Source organism: Cavia porcellus, unplaced genomic scaffold (assembly GCF_034190915.1).
Source record: "Cavia porcellus strain 051 isolate PalLab524CR breed Dunkin Hartley unplaced genomic scaffold, mCavPor4.1 scaffold_1, whole genome shotgun sequence".
NCBI lineage: Eukaryota > Metazoa > Chordata > Mammalia > Rodentia > Caviidae > Cavia > Cavia porcellus.
Genome location: NW_026947484.1, coordinates 167747394 through 167763319, shown reverse-complemented (window position 1 = coordinate 167763319; position 15926 = coordinate 167747394). Strand labels below are relative to the sequence as shown.

Below are 15926 nucleotides of genomic sequence, written 5' to 3'. Positions count from 1 at the left end.
AAGGTGAGCTGGGTCTTTGAAGCAGGAAGAATTGCTTTTAAAAGGAGGAAGGAAAGAAATCCTGAGGAGGGAAGATTCCAGGGGTGACTGGAAGTCAAATCCTCCATTTGATCTGAAAGCCTGGATCACTATGCCACCCGTACCGTGTCTACCCTACCTATCACCACAGTAACACCTCCCAAGCTCCTACTATTTGCTGTGTGAGACACCAGACCCTTTAAACAATCTCATTTAATCTTTACAAGCAACTCCTTGAAAATAGGTGCTACTATTTCTGCAGATGTGAAATGATCCTTAAAGGGGCAAATGACCCATAAAGCTACAGTTCAAACTCAAATATCTGATACCAAAAGTCCTGTTCTTTTCACCTCAAGCCTCCATCACAGGGTCATATATCATCATGCATGAGTTACAAACAACCCACAATAAAGAAAAGGAACCAGAGTCTGTTTCCACTTGGGGTGGACAAAGACATGTCCTGTAAGTAGAGGAGGAGGAAAACCTCCTTAGAGAAGTGGACTGGGATTGGGTGAACACTCACAGTGCAGGGAAATCCAGGGCCTGGTCCACAGAAACATTTGACCCAACTCGAGAAGAGTGTGAGAAGATACCATGGTGGGTAGGAGAGCAGGTTGTGAAAGCAAACGGCCTGGGCTCAAAGTCAGATTCTGCTACTTCCTGTGTGGCTTTGAACAAGTTAATCTCTCTATTCGTCCTATCAAATGAGAACAATTTACAGTAGTTCCTCATGGGCTGAGAACAATGCCTAGCACATAGCAAACACTCAATATGACCAGTGTTTCTCATTTCCTAGCTGTTTGCTCCATCATCCTCATCACTGGAAGGTAGTAGCCTAGAAAAGGCAGACTGTGAAAAGCCTTGAGAAGAAACCAATGCTTTAGGTTCATCCCCGTCAGCAAAGGAGGGCTATGGCCAGGGATCCCAGCACCTTTCTTCTGTTCCTGTGGCTAAACAAACTCATTGAGGGAGTTTTCTGTAACCTTCCTTGTACCTTCCCCAAGCCTCAGTCAAAATACTGTCTTCCTCATTTACGTGACTGGCTAGGGAGGCATCATAAACCAGAGCATGGTGAAAAACTCAGTTGCAATATCAGTTCCTATTCTACACTGGGTCCCAGCCTTCTTGGAGACTCTAAAGTTACCATGACTCACCACAGAAAAGTGCATACCCACAAAATCCTGCAGAATCCCAGGCACCTAGTGAATCCCTAGTTTAGGGGAAATCCCTAGTTTAGGGAATTCTGACTCCTTACAACTATTAAGAGACTACCTAATCATTTTATTTCTCAGGTCCTACCAATTAAATATTATGAAAGAAACACTGAGGACATGGACAAAGGTTTCAATACAAACGGTCCCAACCTGGATACGACCTAAGTATTCACCTAACAGGCAATGGTTAAACAAAATATGGTACATTTTCACAAAAGAATGCTCTGCAGCTACTAATACAATGTACATTATTATTATTGCTGAACAAAGAAAGAGGTTGCAAACAGTCCCATTTCTGCAAGCAATACACATATGCATTTTAAAGTTCTTGGCATACAAACTGCAGGGTAAATGATATAGTTTTAAAAGTATTTGTTTACCTGTTATTCTACTGTACACAAAGTATTCTGTACTGATTTCACAAAGTTTAAATTTTTCAGAACTGCAACTGCCACAAATATGAAACAACTTCATTACAAGTTTGTTTCGTAACTCAGGAACCAGAACCCTTAGAAAGCATCCAACAAAAACCCAGCTCCATGTTATATTTTATTCTCTAAGGAGAGAAGCTGTAGTGAAGGTCCTGGGACTTTACATCTTTTGTACAAGAAAACAAAGTTCTATGTTTGTATCGTCTGCTAAGCCTGAAATGTTCCTGCCTCCAGAATCCACAGGAAGCAAGAAGTGGGTTCTCCTGGGGTGTGCCCAAGTCAGGGGGTGGGTGGATGGGAGTGGGAGGCAGCTGCCTGTAGCTGCCCACTGCCACTGGCCAGGGCAAGGGCTGTGGGAAGAAAAGGAAAACAGCAAGGAAACACCTGTGCCTAGAAGACACAGCTCTATCAGTCACCTGGTTATTTCCTCACTACTAAAATGAAAAGTAGCTATGTGGACAATCTTCACTGGAAGACAGTGTATTTTTATAAAGCTGAGGAAAGGCAAGTACTATCTCTCACCCTATTCCTTAAAGATCCTGGGGAACTAATACCAAGAAAGTTGGCTACAACAGGTCTTCAGGGAAAAGCACTGACTGGCCCAGACTGGCCCCTACTCCACGCTTTCTCTTGGAATGAAACTGAACGTATGGGGAGCCTCCTAGCCATCTGTTCGGTACACACGAAGAAAAAAGAACAGCATCAAATTCTGTTCCAACCCCTTCATCTAGGCCTGTGAGCAACATGGTCTCCTTGTTTAAGGCTAAGTTTTTTGCTGGTGAAACAAGTACTTCTGCTCTGACCCATAACTCAACGTAAGTACAAACAGTACAAATATGCACTCAGTACACGATGACCCCATGCTGAGCACTGAGCCAAGGCTTCGGAGAGGTTATTTAATTTGACTCTAATGGCTCTGTGAATTAGGTATTAGAATGTTTAGTTTATGGGAAAAGAAACTAAGGCAAGGAGTGAGGTTTCAGAAGGTACCCAGCTTACAGGCAGGAGCCTGAGTTTTATAACCCCACCAGCCCCACTCCATGCTACATTCTTCACTGTGAGATCTACATGTCTTGATATGCAGAGCATTCACTATTCCTAAACCCCAGCTTCATCATCATGGAAGTTCGGATAATACCTCACACTTCCAAGATCATCCAAAGTTTCAATCAAAGAACACACATGATCCCAAGAGGAATACAAGATCTAACAGAAAGAGATTTTTGCCTGGAAATCCTAGTTGTCATATTCACTCCATAAATGATCACAGATGAGTTGCTTCTATGAAATGGGATTCGGTGATTCATTCATTTATTCAGACTCCCACACGACATGTATCGAGTAACAACTACATCCAGACATTGCCTATCTCCTGGTGCAATAGCACCAAACACGCCAGACAAGGTGCATGTACCCATGTGGAGCTCGCCGTCTAGCAGGCGGAGCACATCACCATAGATAGATGCTGTGCAGATGGAGTGGGCTGAAGAGGTGGAGATGGAGTAGGAGAAGGGAAATGTCAGTGATGGGGTGGGGCCTTACGAGGAACTGCCTGACAAAGTGACAAAGGGAAAAGAGATAAGGGGCACCAGAGAGAAGAGAGTGCAAAGGCCTGAAGAAAGAGCACAGCGGGAAAACTGCAGGTCAGTGTAGCCTGCAGTGGGAACTGGAGGGACAGGATGGACTGGGGCGAGATGAAGTCTGTGATACAGCTGTGATGGCACAGGCTTAGCCCCTTATCTGCACTTTCTAACTAAGCACAAAGGAAAGCCCTGAAAGGGACACAATCTGATTCACATCTGAAAAGGTCACTCTCATGACTGTGTGCAATATGGACTGTAGTGGACAAGGGCAGATGTGCAGAGGCCAGCAACCAGCTGAGAAGAAAGAGGGTGGCAAACTGCAACAGCAGCAGCTTGGGCCGTGAAGCTAATCTGGAACACTGTTGAATGAAGGCTGAGCTCCTGAGCAGCAGCTGGTGAGCTAGGAGAGTGAACCCTAAATGGGGTCCTCACACAAACCATGTGAGCAAACGATTTCCCCAGGGACAGGGAATCACCCTCAGCAGATACTGCTGCAGCCTGAGATGAAGACTAAATTCTATTCATTAAACTGTATAAAGTTGAGGCTGTCAGTGACTTAGACAAAGCATTTCAGTGGCAAGGCTAGGAAATCTAAAAACTCAACTCCTAATGGTTCTAAGAGGAAAAGGCGGGGGGGGGGGGCTGGAAAGTAATACTGATAGACATAAAGGAAAAGGACAAAGTTAATGACTCCAGGGATTGGACATGAAGTTCTGGAGTAGTGTGATTAGCATGTAGGAGACCCCAGGTTTGATTTCCAGCACAAAAAAAGACATCATACAAACAATTTAAAAGAAAGTACTGGTTTTGTGCTGGGGAGAAAGCTCAGCAGCACAGCACCTGCCTGTCACGCATGAGGTCATGAGTTCCCAGTACCACCACCACCACCAACAACAACACCACCAACAACAACAACAATAATAATAATGTACTGACTTTGTAGCTACATTAATATTTTTCATATTCAAACAATAAAATTAAATCAACAAGGACACAAAGTTAAAGTAAAAATTAAAATTGAATTCAGGTAGAGACAAATAAAGCTTGTATTTCAAATAATGTAACAACATATGGAAAGAATGAAACCAAGTATCTTTAAGTCAATACTTAACTATACATCACTGGCCTAAAAACAAAAAGAACTGCAAATGAATTTTTGAACTCTTCTATTAGGTCCTTCATAGTGGGGTGATTGAGGTAGTTTGGAGTCATTTACACTTATCAAATAGATGATCAAATCTGTAGGTTCTTTACTGCCAGAGCAACAGAAAGAATTTACAAGTATGGAGGTGGAGAAGACAAGAGAGAACTTAAGAGAGTTCAGCCTAGAATTCTTAGGTAGTAACAACTGTAATGATTCTTTAAACTATACATTACACACAGACACATACACACACGGACACACAGACACACAGACACACACACACACACACACACACACACACACACACACACACACACACACAAGTTCTGCCTGCCAAGGGCCTAGAAACAATGACACTCCCATAGCAATGAACTCGACCTGTACTATATCTTAGCTTTTAAAAAGCACTCCCCACTAAAAGGAACCAAGGCTGCTTGCAGAAATGGCTGACTGAGAGAAATGGGACAGTACAAGAAGAGTCCAGAGCGTCTTTGTTGTTCTGGAAAGTAAGAAGTGCTCTTCAAAGAAATGGAAACAAATGTATCAAAAGGAACTACATCTCACCAAACCTGGGGCAATGTGTGCATCATTATGGATGATAGAATGGAAAAGAGATCACTGAATAAAATAATCTACTAGCCTATACAATAACAATACACAAATAAAATGAGCTTAATGTAGAATGCATCCTTCTAGCAACTCTCACCTAATAATAAAGGAAGAAGGAGATGGTGTTAAAAAAGAATCACCATGTAGCCACCACCATGGCAACCCTTGACCCAAGCTAATCATCAATGGAAGCTAAAATGCTTGGGTAAAAGTTCAAAGAGAAATGGACTATCTATACAGTTACAAAGTGCTCCCATCAATTATTCATTTCTTACCGAGCGAAATGTTATAACTTACAGTGGAGAAACCTGAAAGATATCAGCAAAGCCCATCAAAGTTAATATCACCAAAAATGAGAAACTGATACTTCATGCTTCCTTCATGTGACATCATGAGAACAAAACACTTGAGACAGCATGAGAACAAAACAGCCTTCTTGCCAAAAGTGCATAACTCATCTCAGCTAGTCAGAAATCTCATCATGAGTAAACAGAAAATCCAAAGAATGTGGGGACTAGCCTGAATTTCTCAAGTACATGAATGTCATAAAGGATAGAGTGAGGAAGGGCCCCAGATTAAAAGAAACCAAAGAGAGATGACCATTAAAGATAGTGGGGTGGAGGAGGCTTGCGTGGATCTAGTTCAGTGGCAGAGGGTTTGCTGAGCATGTGAAAGGCACTGGGTTCAAACCCAACACTGTGGGATTAAAATGCAACATGGGGGCAAGATTTTGAATCAGGGTGAGGAATAAAACGGTCATAAATTGAATCAATTATAAAAATATGAATGCAGACTGTGTATTAAATAGCAGTATATTAGATTATACAATTTCTGGCTTTGATAATTATACATAAGAGAATGTTTTTATCCTGAAGAACAACACGGAGTAGCTTGGGGAAAGGAGATATGACACGGTTGATACATCTTCATAGATTCAGAAACCTAATATGTGTATAAGAGAGCAAAAATAAAGCAGGGCAAAATGTTAACAAGTGATGAAGCTAGATGAAGGGTATACGGGAATTCTCTGTTACAGTCTTGAAAAAAATCATTTAAAAATTATGTAGTAACATTATTAAAATAACAGCACAAGCCAAGTGTGGTGGCATGCACCTACAGTTCCACCTATTCAGAAGCCTGAGGCCAGCAGACTGCTTGAAACCAGCAGATTGCATGAGTCCTGTCTGGGCAACACAGCATGACACTGTCTTGAAAGAGAGGAAGGAGAGAAGAGATTGGGAGTGGGGGTAAGAGAGGAAAAAGAAAAATATCTAGCATATAGCAAAGATTTTAAGATTTTCTTTCATCCTTTCTATTGTCATTCCTGGCCCTTGAATATGTTTTTAACTGTTTTGTTCTGTTTTGTTTTTGCTAACATTTAAAACTCACGAGTACACACGCACCCCATCTTTTCTAGATCATTCAGAACCATGCCAGTGCTGAGGGCAGCACCATGCACCTCACTAGTCCGGCCCCTGAGGCATCTGACCCAGACCTGTGGCTTGGCACAGTGCAGACCAGAAGCCACAATACAAGCAGCCAGGGTCTTCTACTGTCACCCTGCCAAGGGAGAGGCGAGAGGGGTAAAGGAGGCCAATGCATCACTTCCGTTCAGGTCCACCCAGGAAGTCCCAGGTCAATTACTGATTGTCTCAGGATCCACCAGCCCGCCCCACTTACCACGGAGGAACAGCTTCTCCAACCTCTCCAACAGCTCTGCACACTGACTCAGCTGCTCCTGGAAACCTGCAGCCACACAGTCATCCACATCACTGGCCAGCAGCAGCTCTGCAAATGCCGTAATCATGGTGTCCATGTGTTGACGGTAAATGACACAGAGGCCATGGCCATCCTTAATCTGTTGCCGGTGAAGGGAGAGCTCCCTGGCTTGGGACTGAACCAATGAATCATATCTGATAAAAGGGAGGAAGAAAATGCTTGTGTCATTGTAGAATTGAATTTTTGCAACCTTAATGCTACTTAAAAAAATGACAGTAAAATTTTTTTACCTGCAGCTATACAAGCAGTTTTAGAAAAACTGAAACTGTACAAGGCCATTCCTTCCTCAAGATTAGAGTCAACAAGTCAGAATACAGACTCTTCTGCAATAGTTTCAACCTTATAAAGCCCCCAATCAAAGTACAGATTGTCAAGGACACAAGAGAATAACTAGCTGTATTCTGACACTTGGTAGAAACAAGTATCCAAAGAATCCAGGCACCCACCAAAAACCCTCACGAAGTTCAGAAAAGAAAGAAAGTATAAAATAGGACTATCTCCTCCCAAATGAAAGGTCAGAGAATAATCATACTCCCAGTCACCACCTGCAGAGTACACAAGATCTGTCAGTCACTGAAGGAGGTATTTTATATAAGTTATCTGATTCTCTCAGTCTTCTAACAAATGCTTTAATGCCTCCTTTTATTGGAAACAAAAGTGATCACAAAGTTACATAGTGTGAAGATCTGAGTTTCAAACACAATTCTGCAAAGCTTGATTATGCAATACTGCCTTGTTACCACCGGGAGTGTTAGCAGTACTGCCCTGTTGTCTATTTGGGCCTAGGAGTGTCAGCCAGAACTGAGAAAGCCGCTGGTTGAGGGCTCATGTCAACTGTGGCCACAGTTACTCTCTGGAGTAACCTGACTCCAGAGAGACTTGACTGACCCTTCAGCTCCCCATGTTCCTTTTCCCTGAAATGACACCAGTATGCCGACCTGGTGAGCACCTGTGACACTAAGAATACACATACTGATCCTGTGATGCCAGTGCCAGAAGAGATGCTGGTTTACTGAAGGAGGAGGAGCATGGGTACTAAAGTGGGTCGAAATGGGCACAAACCTCAGAGCAGCTCTGACAGCCCTCGGAATACTCACAGGCAAGTCACAGCAACCAATGTGAGGCTCCTTATCTATAGAAATGACATGAGAACACCTCAAGCTCAGGATTTGGAGGATTAAACAAGAAAAGTTCTGTTGACTGGGCCTGACACAACAACCCATCAGTAAGCACAAGCTTTCTTCAATCTCCCTGCTTGAGAAGTCTTGAAAAATTCACTGTGGCTCCTTACAACTCAGAATAATGTGCTGTCTCAAATTAGTGACGAATGAAGGTTAACTTTACAAATGACCCCATTTTTGCCATATCTCACAAAGCAAAACTGTATGTATTTATATCCATAAATACTCATAAGGCATTATCTTCATGACCTAAGAATTCTCTTTCAACACAGCCTTATTTCTCTAAGATGACCTGAAAGGGTAAAGATATGAAAAATATTTATATTCCTCCCACTCTGCCTAGGACATCAGTTTTCATCCCACAGTGCAGCAAAAGCCAACAACAGAGTCCAAGAATAAACGCTGCAATAAAGCGGATGCACTGCGATTCACCCAGTGACTGGTATAAACCTTTACCCCAGACCGCAGCCAGAGAAGGCAAAAGCTGCCTTGCCAATTTCAGAGGGCACTCAACTCACAGCTGACTTGCCATGTGTGGAGGCATTATGCTTTGTGGCTTCGTGTTTCATTGTTCCAAAGGTCTGGCCCCCTGATCCCCACCACAAAGCCTGCCGCAAGGCTGTGATACTGTGACACCGCACCCTACACAGGGCAGCAACCCCTTGTAAATCACAAGCCCTACCTAGAGGCAACCTTACACATGGGAGAAGGCAAAAGTGGGGCGTACCTTGAAGGTGAGAGATCTCTGAACTTATTCTGCAGGTTGTGGATTTCACTGAAGAGTTCCAGGTTCAAATTCTGCTCCTTCTGCAGTTCATGCTCCTGTTCCACCAGCTGCTGTTTGAGGCTTTCCAGCACCTTGCCATCAATCATTTCCGGGGACAATGGATGGAGGATTTGCATATGTTTCACATACCGTACTTGGTGCAAACTTGAAAAGGGCCTTTCTTCCTCATCAGTGCTACTTTTGGGCTTGTTCGAACCATCCTGGGCCCCTTCTGTCCCACACATAACTGTAATAATGGCCTCACTGCACTGAGAGTGCTTGTGAAGCTGAGATACAAATTTCTGGTAGGTGTCCAGCTGAGTTTCCAAGTCATGGATTTTCTGTTGTAAGCATTCTATATCATTTGAGGTGTTAATGTTCTCAGGTTCTTCAGTCCAAATCACATTGTCTCTAACAGAAAGCGGACTCTTGGAACTCAAGTTAGTAGATACTGAAGTTGAGTCCAGCAAATCTTCAGGATTCTCTCTGCATGCCGGTAATATGGCAAGGTTATCAGCTGGGAAAACTTTAGAGTCTGAAAATGAAATATGTTTACGTGAGTATCTCCTTTACTACTACTCACCCTGCCTTCCTACATCACTGCAACAACTGAGCCAACACTACTGCAAAAACCACCTATAAGCCTCACTGCCTCTAGTGTTTTAGTGTTTCCTGTTATGGTTTAAGTCTTAAATATCCCTAAAAGGCCAGCTTAATGGTGCTCCTGGAAGCAGCACAACCTGCAAGAGACAGGGCCTAGTGGAAAGAGGCTAAGTTCTCAGAGGTGCCTTCATGAAGCAGAGATTGTGCCCATGAAAGGAAGATGACAACCCTGGCCCCTCATCCTCTGACTACCTCTCAGGCACCAAGAAGTGAGCAGCTGTGCTCCACTAGGCACTCTTCTCCAGGACGTTCTGCCTTGCCACAGGTCCAAAGTGACAGAGCCAGGCAACTAGTTGATTTTCTCAGGTTATTTTGTCATGGCAATAGAAACCTAGCTAGCCTGCCTTCTTATCTCTCAATCTATTATCCTCAGCAAAATTTTCAAAAGAGTGAGTTAATCAAAGCAAACCAGCAATAGACCTGCTGCCTGCTTCTTAACTGAGATCTTCCACGATCTAGTTCTGGCCTCCTTTCAAGAAATATCCCCTGATACCACCTGTGAAGATTTCCCACAAATTAACCACATTTCCCAGCATACACCATGCTTTTTTGTGCCTCCATACTTTTGGATGTGCTGGGGCCTCTCTGCCTGGGAAACCCTTAATTCTCTTATTCTCCTTGCTCTAAGAACTCCTATTTGTCCTCCAGATCTAAACTATCTTGGTTTGCAACCCCATTTCCAAACTATGCAAAACTCTTTTCTCTCTGTGCTTCCATAGCTCTTTATACATTCTGTGTACACTATCCCAAAAACATACTGTGGTCTGGAGCCAATGCAGTAACTACAGTTGGCTTATGTTTATTTATTTACATAGCAATTAGTTGTTTGGATGCCTCTGTCTCCCACTGGACTGCACACTGCTTTACAGCAGGAATGTGGCCCTCTATCCTCACGTTCTCAGGGTCTAGTACAGCACCTCACACAGATCAGAAGTCAGTGACAGTTGGAGGAATACTGAAGGTCTCATGAAGCAACATTAAAGAGCAGTCATTCTCAGTGTCCACAACAGGAGGTATGCTCATTTCCAAACCTACTAGTACCTAGGAGATGTCATGATGGCTCCTTTGTGAGTGTTTTCATTAACTCACAAGCCTGTCAAGCAACATTTTCTGATACCAAGCTTAAATCTCCAGAGAGACAGCCCAACTTATTTAAAATGTGAATGGATGGATCAGAGAGAAAACAAAGCAGTAAGATCACAACTAAATTTGCTACTTGCTGGCTGCATGGCCTTAAGCAAGTAACTTAGTTTCTCAAAGCCTCAGTTTAGCCTGCAGGGAAAATAAGAGAAGCGATGCCTAATACAGGCTTCAGGCTCAAGCCTGACTACACAACTTCTACCCTTCAGCCCTATAGCCTGTTTCTCAGAGAAACTTAACTCCACGTAAGGAGCTGTTCAAATACTTAAAGAGGCAGCAGAATAGAGTGGAGAAAATCAATTATGAAATCCAACAGACTTGAGTTTCAAACATGGAATTTACTATTTACCAGTTGTATGACCTCAGTTATTTAGATGAAGTGGTTAACCTCTCTGAGTCTCAGTAACTTCATCTATAAAATGGATGAAGGGTCACCATTCACTGTGAAAAGCTGTATCTGTTTTGTTTTATAGGATTTAATAAAACACTATCTGCAAAACGGGGGCAGGAGGCTTACACAGCATCTGACACATAGCAGTGAAGGAAGCTAACTAACATGAATATGCTCTTTGTTTCTACAGAACCATTCAGTGATGGCAGGAGACACCCATCACTGGAAACATCAAGTAAATGCTGCAGAAGCAACAATACAGAAAGGACCAGGTGACCTAGGAGATCTAGCAAAACCACACAACCATCCCATAAAACTGCATGCTCCAGTGTCTGGTTCTGCAATCTGTTCCTCATGACTTTAGAGCTACTCTTATCTCTGCTCATGAGGCAAATACCATAAAATAACCCTTTTTGGTTTTGACAGTTGCTGCCACATGACCTAAAGGAAGCATTCCTAATACAGCATTCTTACTGCATACTATGTTAGGATCACTATTCTGTGCAGTTCTGTACAGGAAAGACCATGTGATTCATCTGTTAGTCCAGCATCTGGCACAGGGTCTGTGGTGGTTCATTTTGACTATCAACTTCATTGACTTGAGAGACAGCTGGAGATTAGTAGGACACATTCTGGGCATGTCTGGTTGGGTCAGGGGAGCAGGATCAAGGGGAGTACATCTAGTCCCTGGCCCCTTCATCTCTAGCTCCTCCCTCTTCTCTGCTTCCTGGACAACATGGGTTGAGCAGCTTTCCTCCACCCGCCCTCTGCCACAATGATTTTGCTTTGGAGTCAGCCAATCACAGACTGAGAGCATAAGCCAAAATAAACATTTAGTCCTTTAAACTGTATATGTCAGACATTTTGTTAAAAAAAAAAAAAAAAAAAGACCACCAATATAAGACCAGTGACAGAAAGGTAATCAGTAAATCTGGCAGAAAGAGAGAGAGAGAGAGAGAGAGAGAGAGAGAGAGAGAGAGAGAGAGAGAGTCTCAACAAGGCTTTGCTCCAATGAATCACTCTTCAGTGTTAGAAAATATTTTTGCTGTAACCACCTCAGAGAAATGGAATTTGGTCTTTATTTCATGACAAGAAGCAATGTTTACTTCTTAACCAAAGGTTAGTTCCAATGAATTCCATTAACTAATCATAAGGTAAAGATAAATATAAGTCCTATACAAATGTCCATTTCTGATACAGACTGTAGTCAGTTGTGATTAGACACACAGAGAAACATCCCCAGATAATGCCGGAGCGAGGGGGTGCACTCTCACAGGAACACTTAGGCCAGCATTTTTAACTCTTTCTCTGAAAATGCAAGAAACGTAACATCAGACATATCCCACTGATAGTTTTGACCTTAGAAACAGTCCCAAAAGTCCAAAATCTATAGTAATTTGATTTAGCAGCTGTTAGGATTTGGCTTTTAAGCTTCTCACAGCCAGCATGGCAATGTGGCACTGCCAGCCACTGCTGAGGAACCTTTGATAAAGATGCAAAGGTGCTGCTCCCACTGTTTGGTTCAGAACCACTTCGTAGAGCAGGGGAAACGGGGGACTATAGATTGTAGGATAAGAAGTCACCCCAACCTCTGTATTGATTTAATTCTCCACACCTTGTTACATCCCCAAGTAACAGGGAGTTCTCTGAAGGTAGAGACGGCAATTAATTCATCTCTCTCTTTTCTCTCTTCCACCTTGTGTGTGAGGCTGGGGACACAGCAGGCCTAACTGACAGCCCAGGACATGTAAGTATGTGCCAGGACCTGCCCTACGCACCTATCACCTCACCTCTGTTGTCTACTTAGGGCAACCCTAGGGGATGCTGATAGTATTACCCATTTTACAGAAGAGGAAGTTAAGGTTTTCAGAGATGGCTAATTTGACCAAGGTTCCGGGTAAGAGAACAGCAGGACCCTTCATCAAAACATGGTGCTGCCTGCTTCAACACATTGAGTGCTGCCTCCTGACCAGCACTCTCACCGAGAGCTCAGTGAGCGCCACATATGAAGGCCAGTGATGGCTGTGTGGTCCCTTCGGTCACTTCCCAAGTGCCTACCAATGGGCTCCTGAAGAAGTGAAGGCATCACCCACAGCACCCACCCAAGGAGGGCAGTTACTAAGCAAGTCGAGTCAACTCAGTGCCAAAGGATGCTGAGAAAGGAAAGGGGCAAACAGGATTCTCAGGTACTGGGGACTCAGGAAATCTAGGTGGGGAGCTACACAATGAGGCGTCCCTACGCCACATTCAAGAAGGAGCGCAGGCAGCGGTAACACCATGTACAAAGATCTAGATGCCCATTCGGAAAAACACAAGTTCAGCAATGAGGTTGGGCTAAGTGGGAAGGAGCAACCATCAGAAAGTCTCTGTTAATCACTAACTATGAGTAAGAAGTCCAAAGAGGTCCCAAGGGCCACCTGTTTAGATCATAAAAACATACCACAGTTCTAAAACTTCCCACAATTGACTAAGGGGTCCCTCACTGCACAGAAGAGCTGCTTTCTCTTCAAAGCCCAGTAGACCCAGACCATGGAGCCATGCATGCACTGCATGACTTCCAGCCTCAGGAAGGTGCACACCAGTGGGATGGCGCCCAGAGCTCAGTCTTTCTCTAGAGCCGGTTATTCATTCCCATGGCCATCCTGCAACACACTCAGGATTCCCAGTGACCTTTATTTCATGCAGAGTGAATCAGATTCAGAATAACAGTGACTATTTTTTTAATAAAGGGTTAAAAAAAGCTCTAAGGTAAAAAGGAAATGTAAGCATTTGCTCATTCTAATTGATTGGTAACGTGTATCTGCTCTGTTATCCTGTGTGTATCTGTATGTTTATAATACTTCATAATGAAAAAGGAGGGAGCAAATATACCTTGCTATAGGCCCCTATCACATCCCTGCACCTTCTCCACTGACCCATTGACAAACACCACACACATGGCCTCAGTGGCGGGCTATCTTGTGACTCTCTCCCGCAGGGCAGGTAGAGACCAACCTTGTGCCCACCTCCACAGCAGCCAGAAGCCTGGATGCTAACAGGATGCTCCTATAGCTGTCTCCCATGAGTTAGGTACCTGAGGAACAGGTACTATGACTTTTTTTTTACCAAACCACTAAAAACTTAGTGCCTGCCTAAAAGAAGGGGCCACCAAACAGACCAATGAGCTCTAAATGACACCACGCTGTGCCTAGACTCCTCTACCTCCTTATCTATGAGGATCCTAGGTCAATCATTTTTAAAAACCTCAGCTTCCCCATGTGTTAGGGGAACAGGATAATGATGCCTTGAGAGAACTACTGTGAGCCTCGTGTTAATTTTGACCTAAGCTATCCAAAATGGCGTGCGGCACCAGAAGGTGTTCAGTGTTCACAGAGATTGAGTTCTGACCAGTCATGTAGCTTGCTTGCTGGTCACTGTTGCTTTCTTTGTCTCTTTGGGCAGAAGGTGTTGCTTCAGTTCCACTCTGCTCTCCTGGGCTGTCCTGGTAAGCTGCTCCCACGAGACACTGAGCTGTAGGCACTGGCAAAGAGAAAGAAAAACAAAACCACAGACTTGAAACTTAGCCAAGCAACTGAAAAGAACACAAAGACACAACAGGGAAAGTAAAAGCACTGGGGAGGCAAAATGCAATTTATAAGATAAAATTAATCTATCAAGCTGCCATAACAGGACATAAAAAGCATAAATATTCACAGCTTGTCTGAAATGGCTTCTTGAGTCAGGTTCTCAAAAAACCATGAGTGAGAAAATGATTTCCATCGACTAGCTCCCATTTTTCCTATGTGAGAGAGGCACTGGGGCCCTCTGGGCAATGGCAGGAGCAGCACCCAGCTGAGGCACCTAGTGTCTCAGCAAGCAGCAGAAATGCTCTGAAGTGCAAGTGGCAGGTGCTGGACTCAGTGCTAGGGTTTCTCTTGGGGCTGAGTCACCTCTACCAAAATCTTTCCTCTCAGAAGCCCCCACCCCACTCCTGCGCTGATTTAATTATCCACAGTAGCCCACACCCTCAACTAGATAGGACCTCTCAGAGGCAGAGACTGCAACTGAGTCCTCTCTGGCTCCTACACCATGTTGTGAGGCTGGGACACAGTGGTTGCTTGGGGATCATTCCCTGAATGCATGAGTAGATGTATGGACGAGACGAAGAAAGGACTGACAGGAGATGGAGGAAGAGCAATTCTGCTGAAAGTTAACTCACCTTGAAGCCTCAACTATGATAAACCCAAGAGAGAACCTAAAATTAAATGGAATTTACCTCTGTCTACAGATCATCATAACATCAACATGAGAAATATCATACACTAGGCTTTGTAAAGCAAGAAAGAATGCAGGCTCCAAAACCAGGCAGGCTGGTTCACAAGCAGCTCTGGAAGTTAGGACCAGTGTGACTATAACCAAGTCACTTTATCTCTGAAACTGCTCCCTCAACTGAAGACGGACACAATTACCAAACAATCAGAGGACTGGTCTTTAACAATTATTTTGTGTCTTTAACACCTATGGCAGGGATTAATAAATAAAAAGTGCTTGTTGTATTAATACTACAAGAAGTCCAAGGCTCTAGCACCATCACCAACCTCTGAAATTTCCTTAACTGGACACACTCTCCCCCAGTAAAGCCCTCTAACTGGCAAATCCCCAGGACCAGCAAGCTCCTCTGTGGATGTCTGTGTCACATCTCATTCTGCATGAATCAAGGGTGTCCCCTGAGAACACTGCTGCTCCTGCAGCCTTCACAGAAGTGGCTATTTATTCCCACATCTCTGAATTTGGAGTCTGGAAATATGCAAGCACCTTTGCTCCTCACTATTACTTCCAGACCATTCTATCTCTTCCCTCAAAACTCCAGCTTTGAACTACATGCTGCTAGACTATTCTCACTGAAGTCATCCACCATCCACCAGCTCACTGGGTCCCTGGAGACTCTGACATTGTGGCTCCTGGCCGTCCTGCTTCTCTATGCCTTTTGCCAGTACAGTTCCTCAGAGGGTTCGGTTCTTGTAATCT

At 43.8% G+C, this 15926-nt stretch overlaps 1 protein-coding gene across 10 annotated transcripts in view; it reads right to left on the bottom strand.

Moving 5' to 3' along the window:
- The window catches only part of Cdk5rap2 (CDK5 regulatory subunit associated protein 2), a 185376-nt gene that overhangs the window by 38472 nt on the left and 130978 nt on the right, over positions 1 to 15926 (bottom strand). For all 10 annotated transcript variants that reach the window (XR_010051176.1, XM_063259938.1, XM_063259943.1 and 7 more), the window contains 3 exons: positions 14307 to 14438; positions 8687 to 9260; positions 6680 to 6912 (listed from right to left, as the gene is read on the bottom strand). Coding sequence is in view for 9 of the 10 variants with exons in the window: in XM_063259938.1 (XP_063116008.1) it covers positions 6680 to 6912; positions 8687 to 9260; positions 14307 to 14438 (939 nt within the window). In the remaining variant the exon portion in view is untranslated. The remainder of the gene's footprint in view (positions 1 to 6679; positions 6913 to 8686; positions 9261 to 14306; positions 14439 to 15926) is intronic.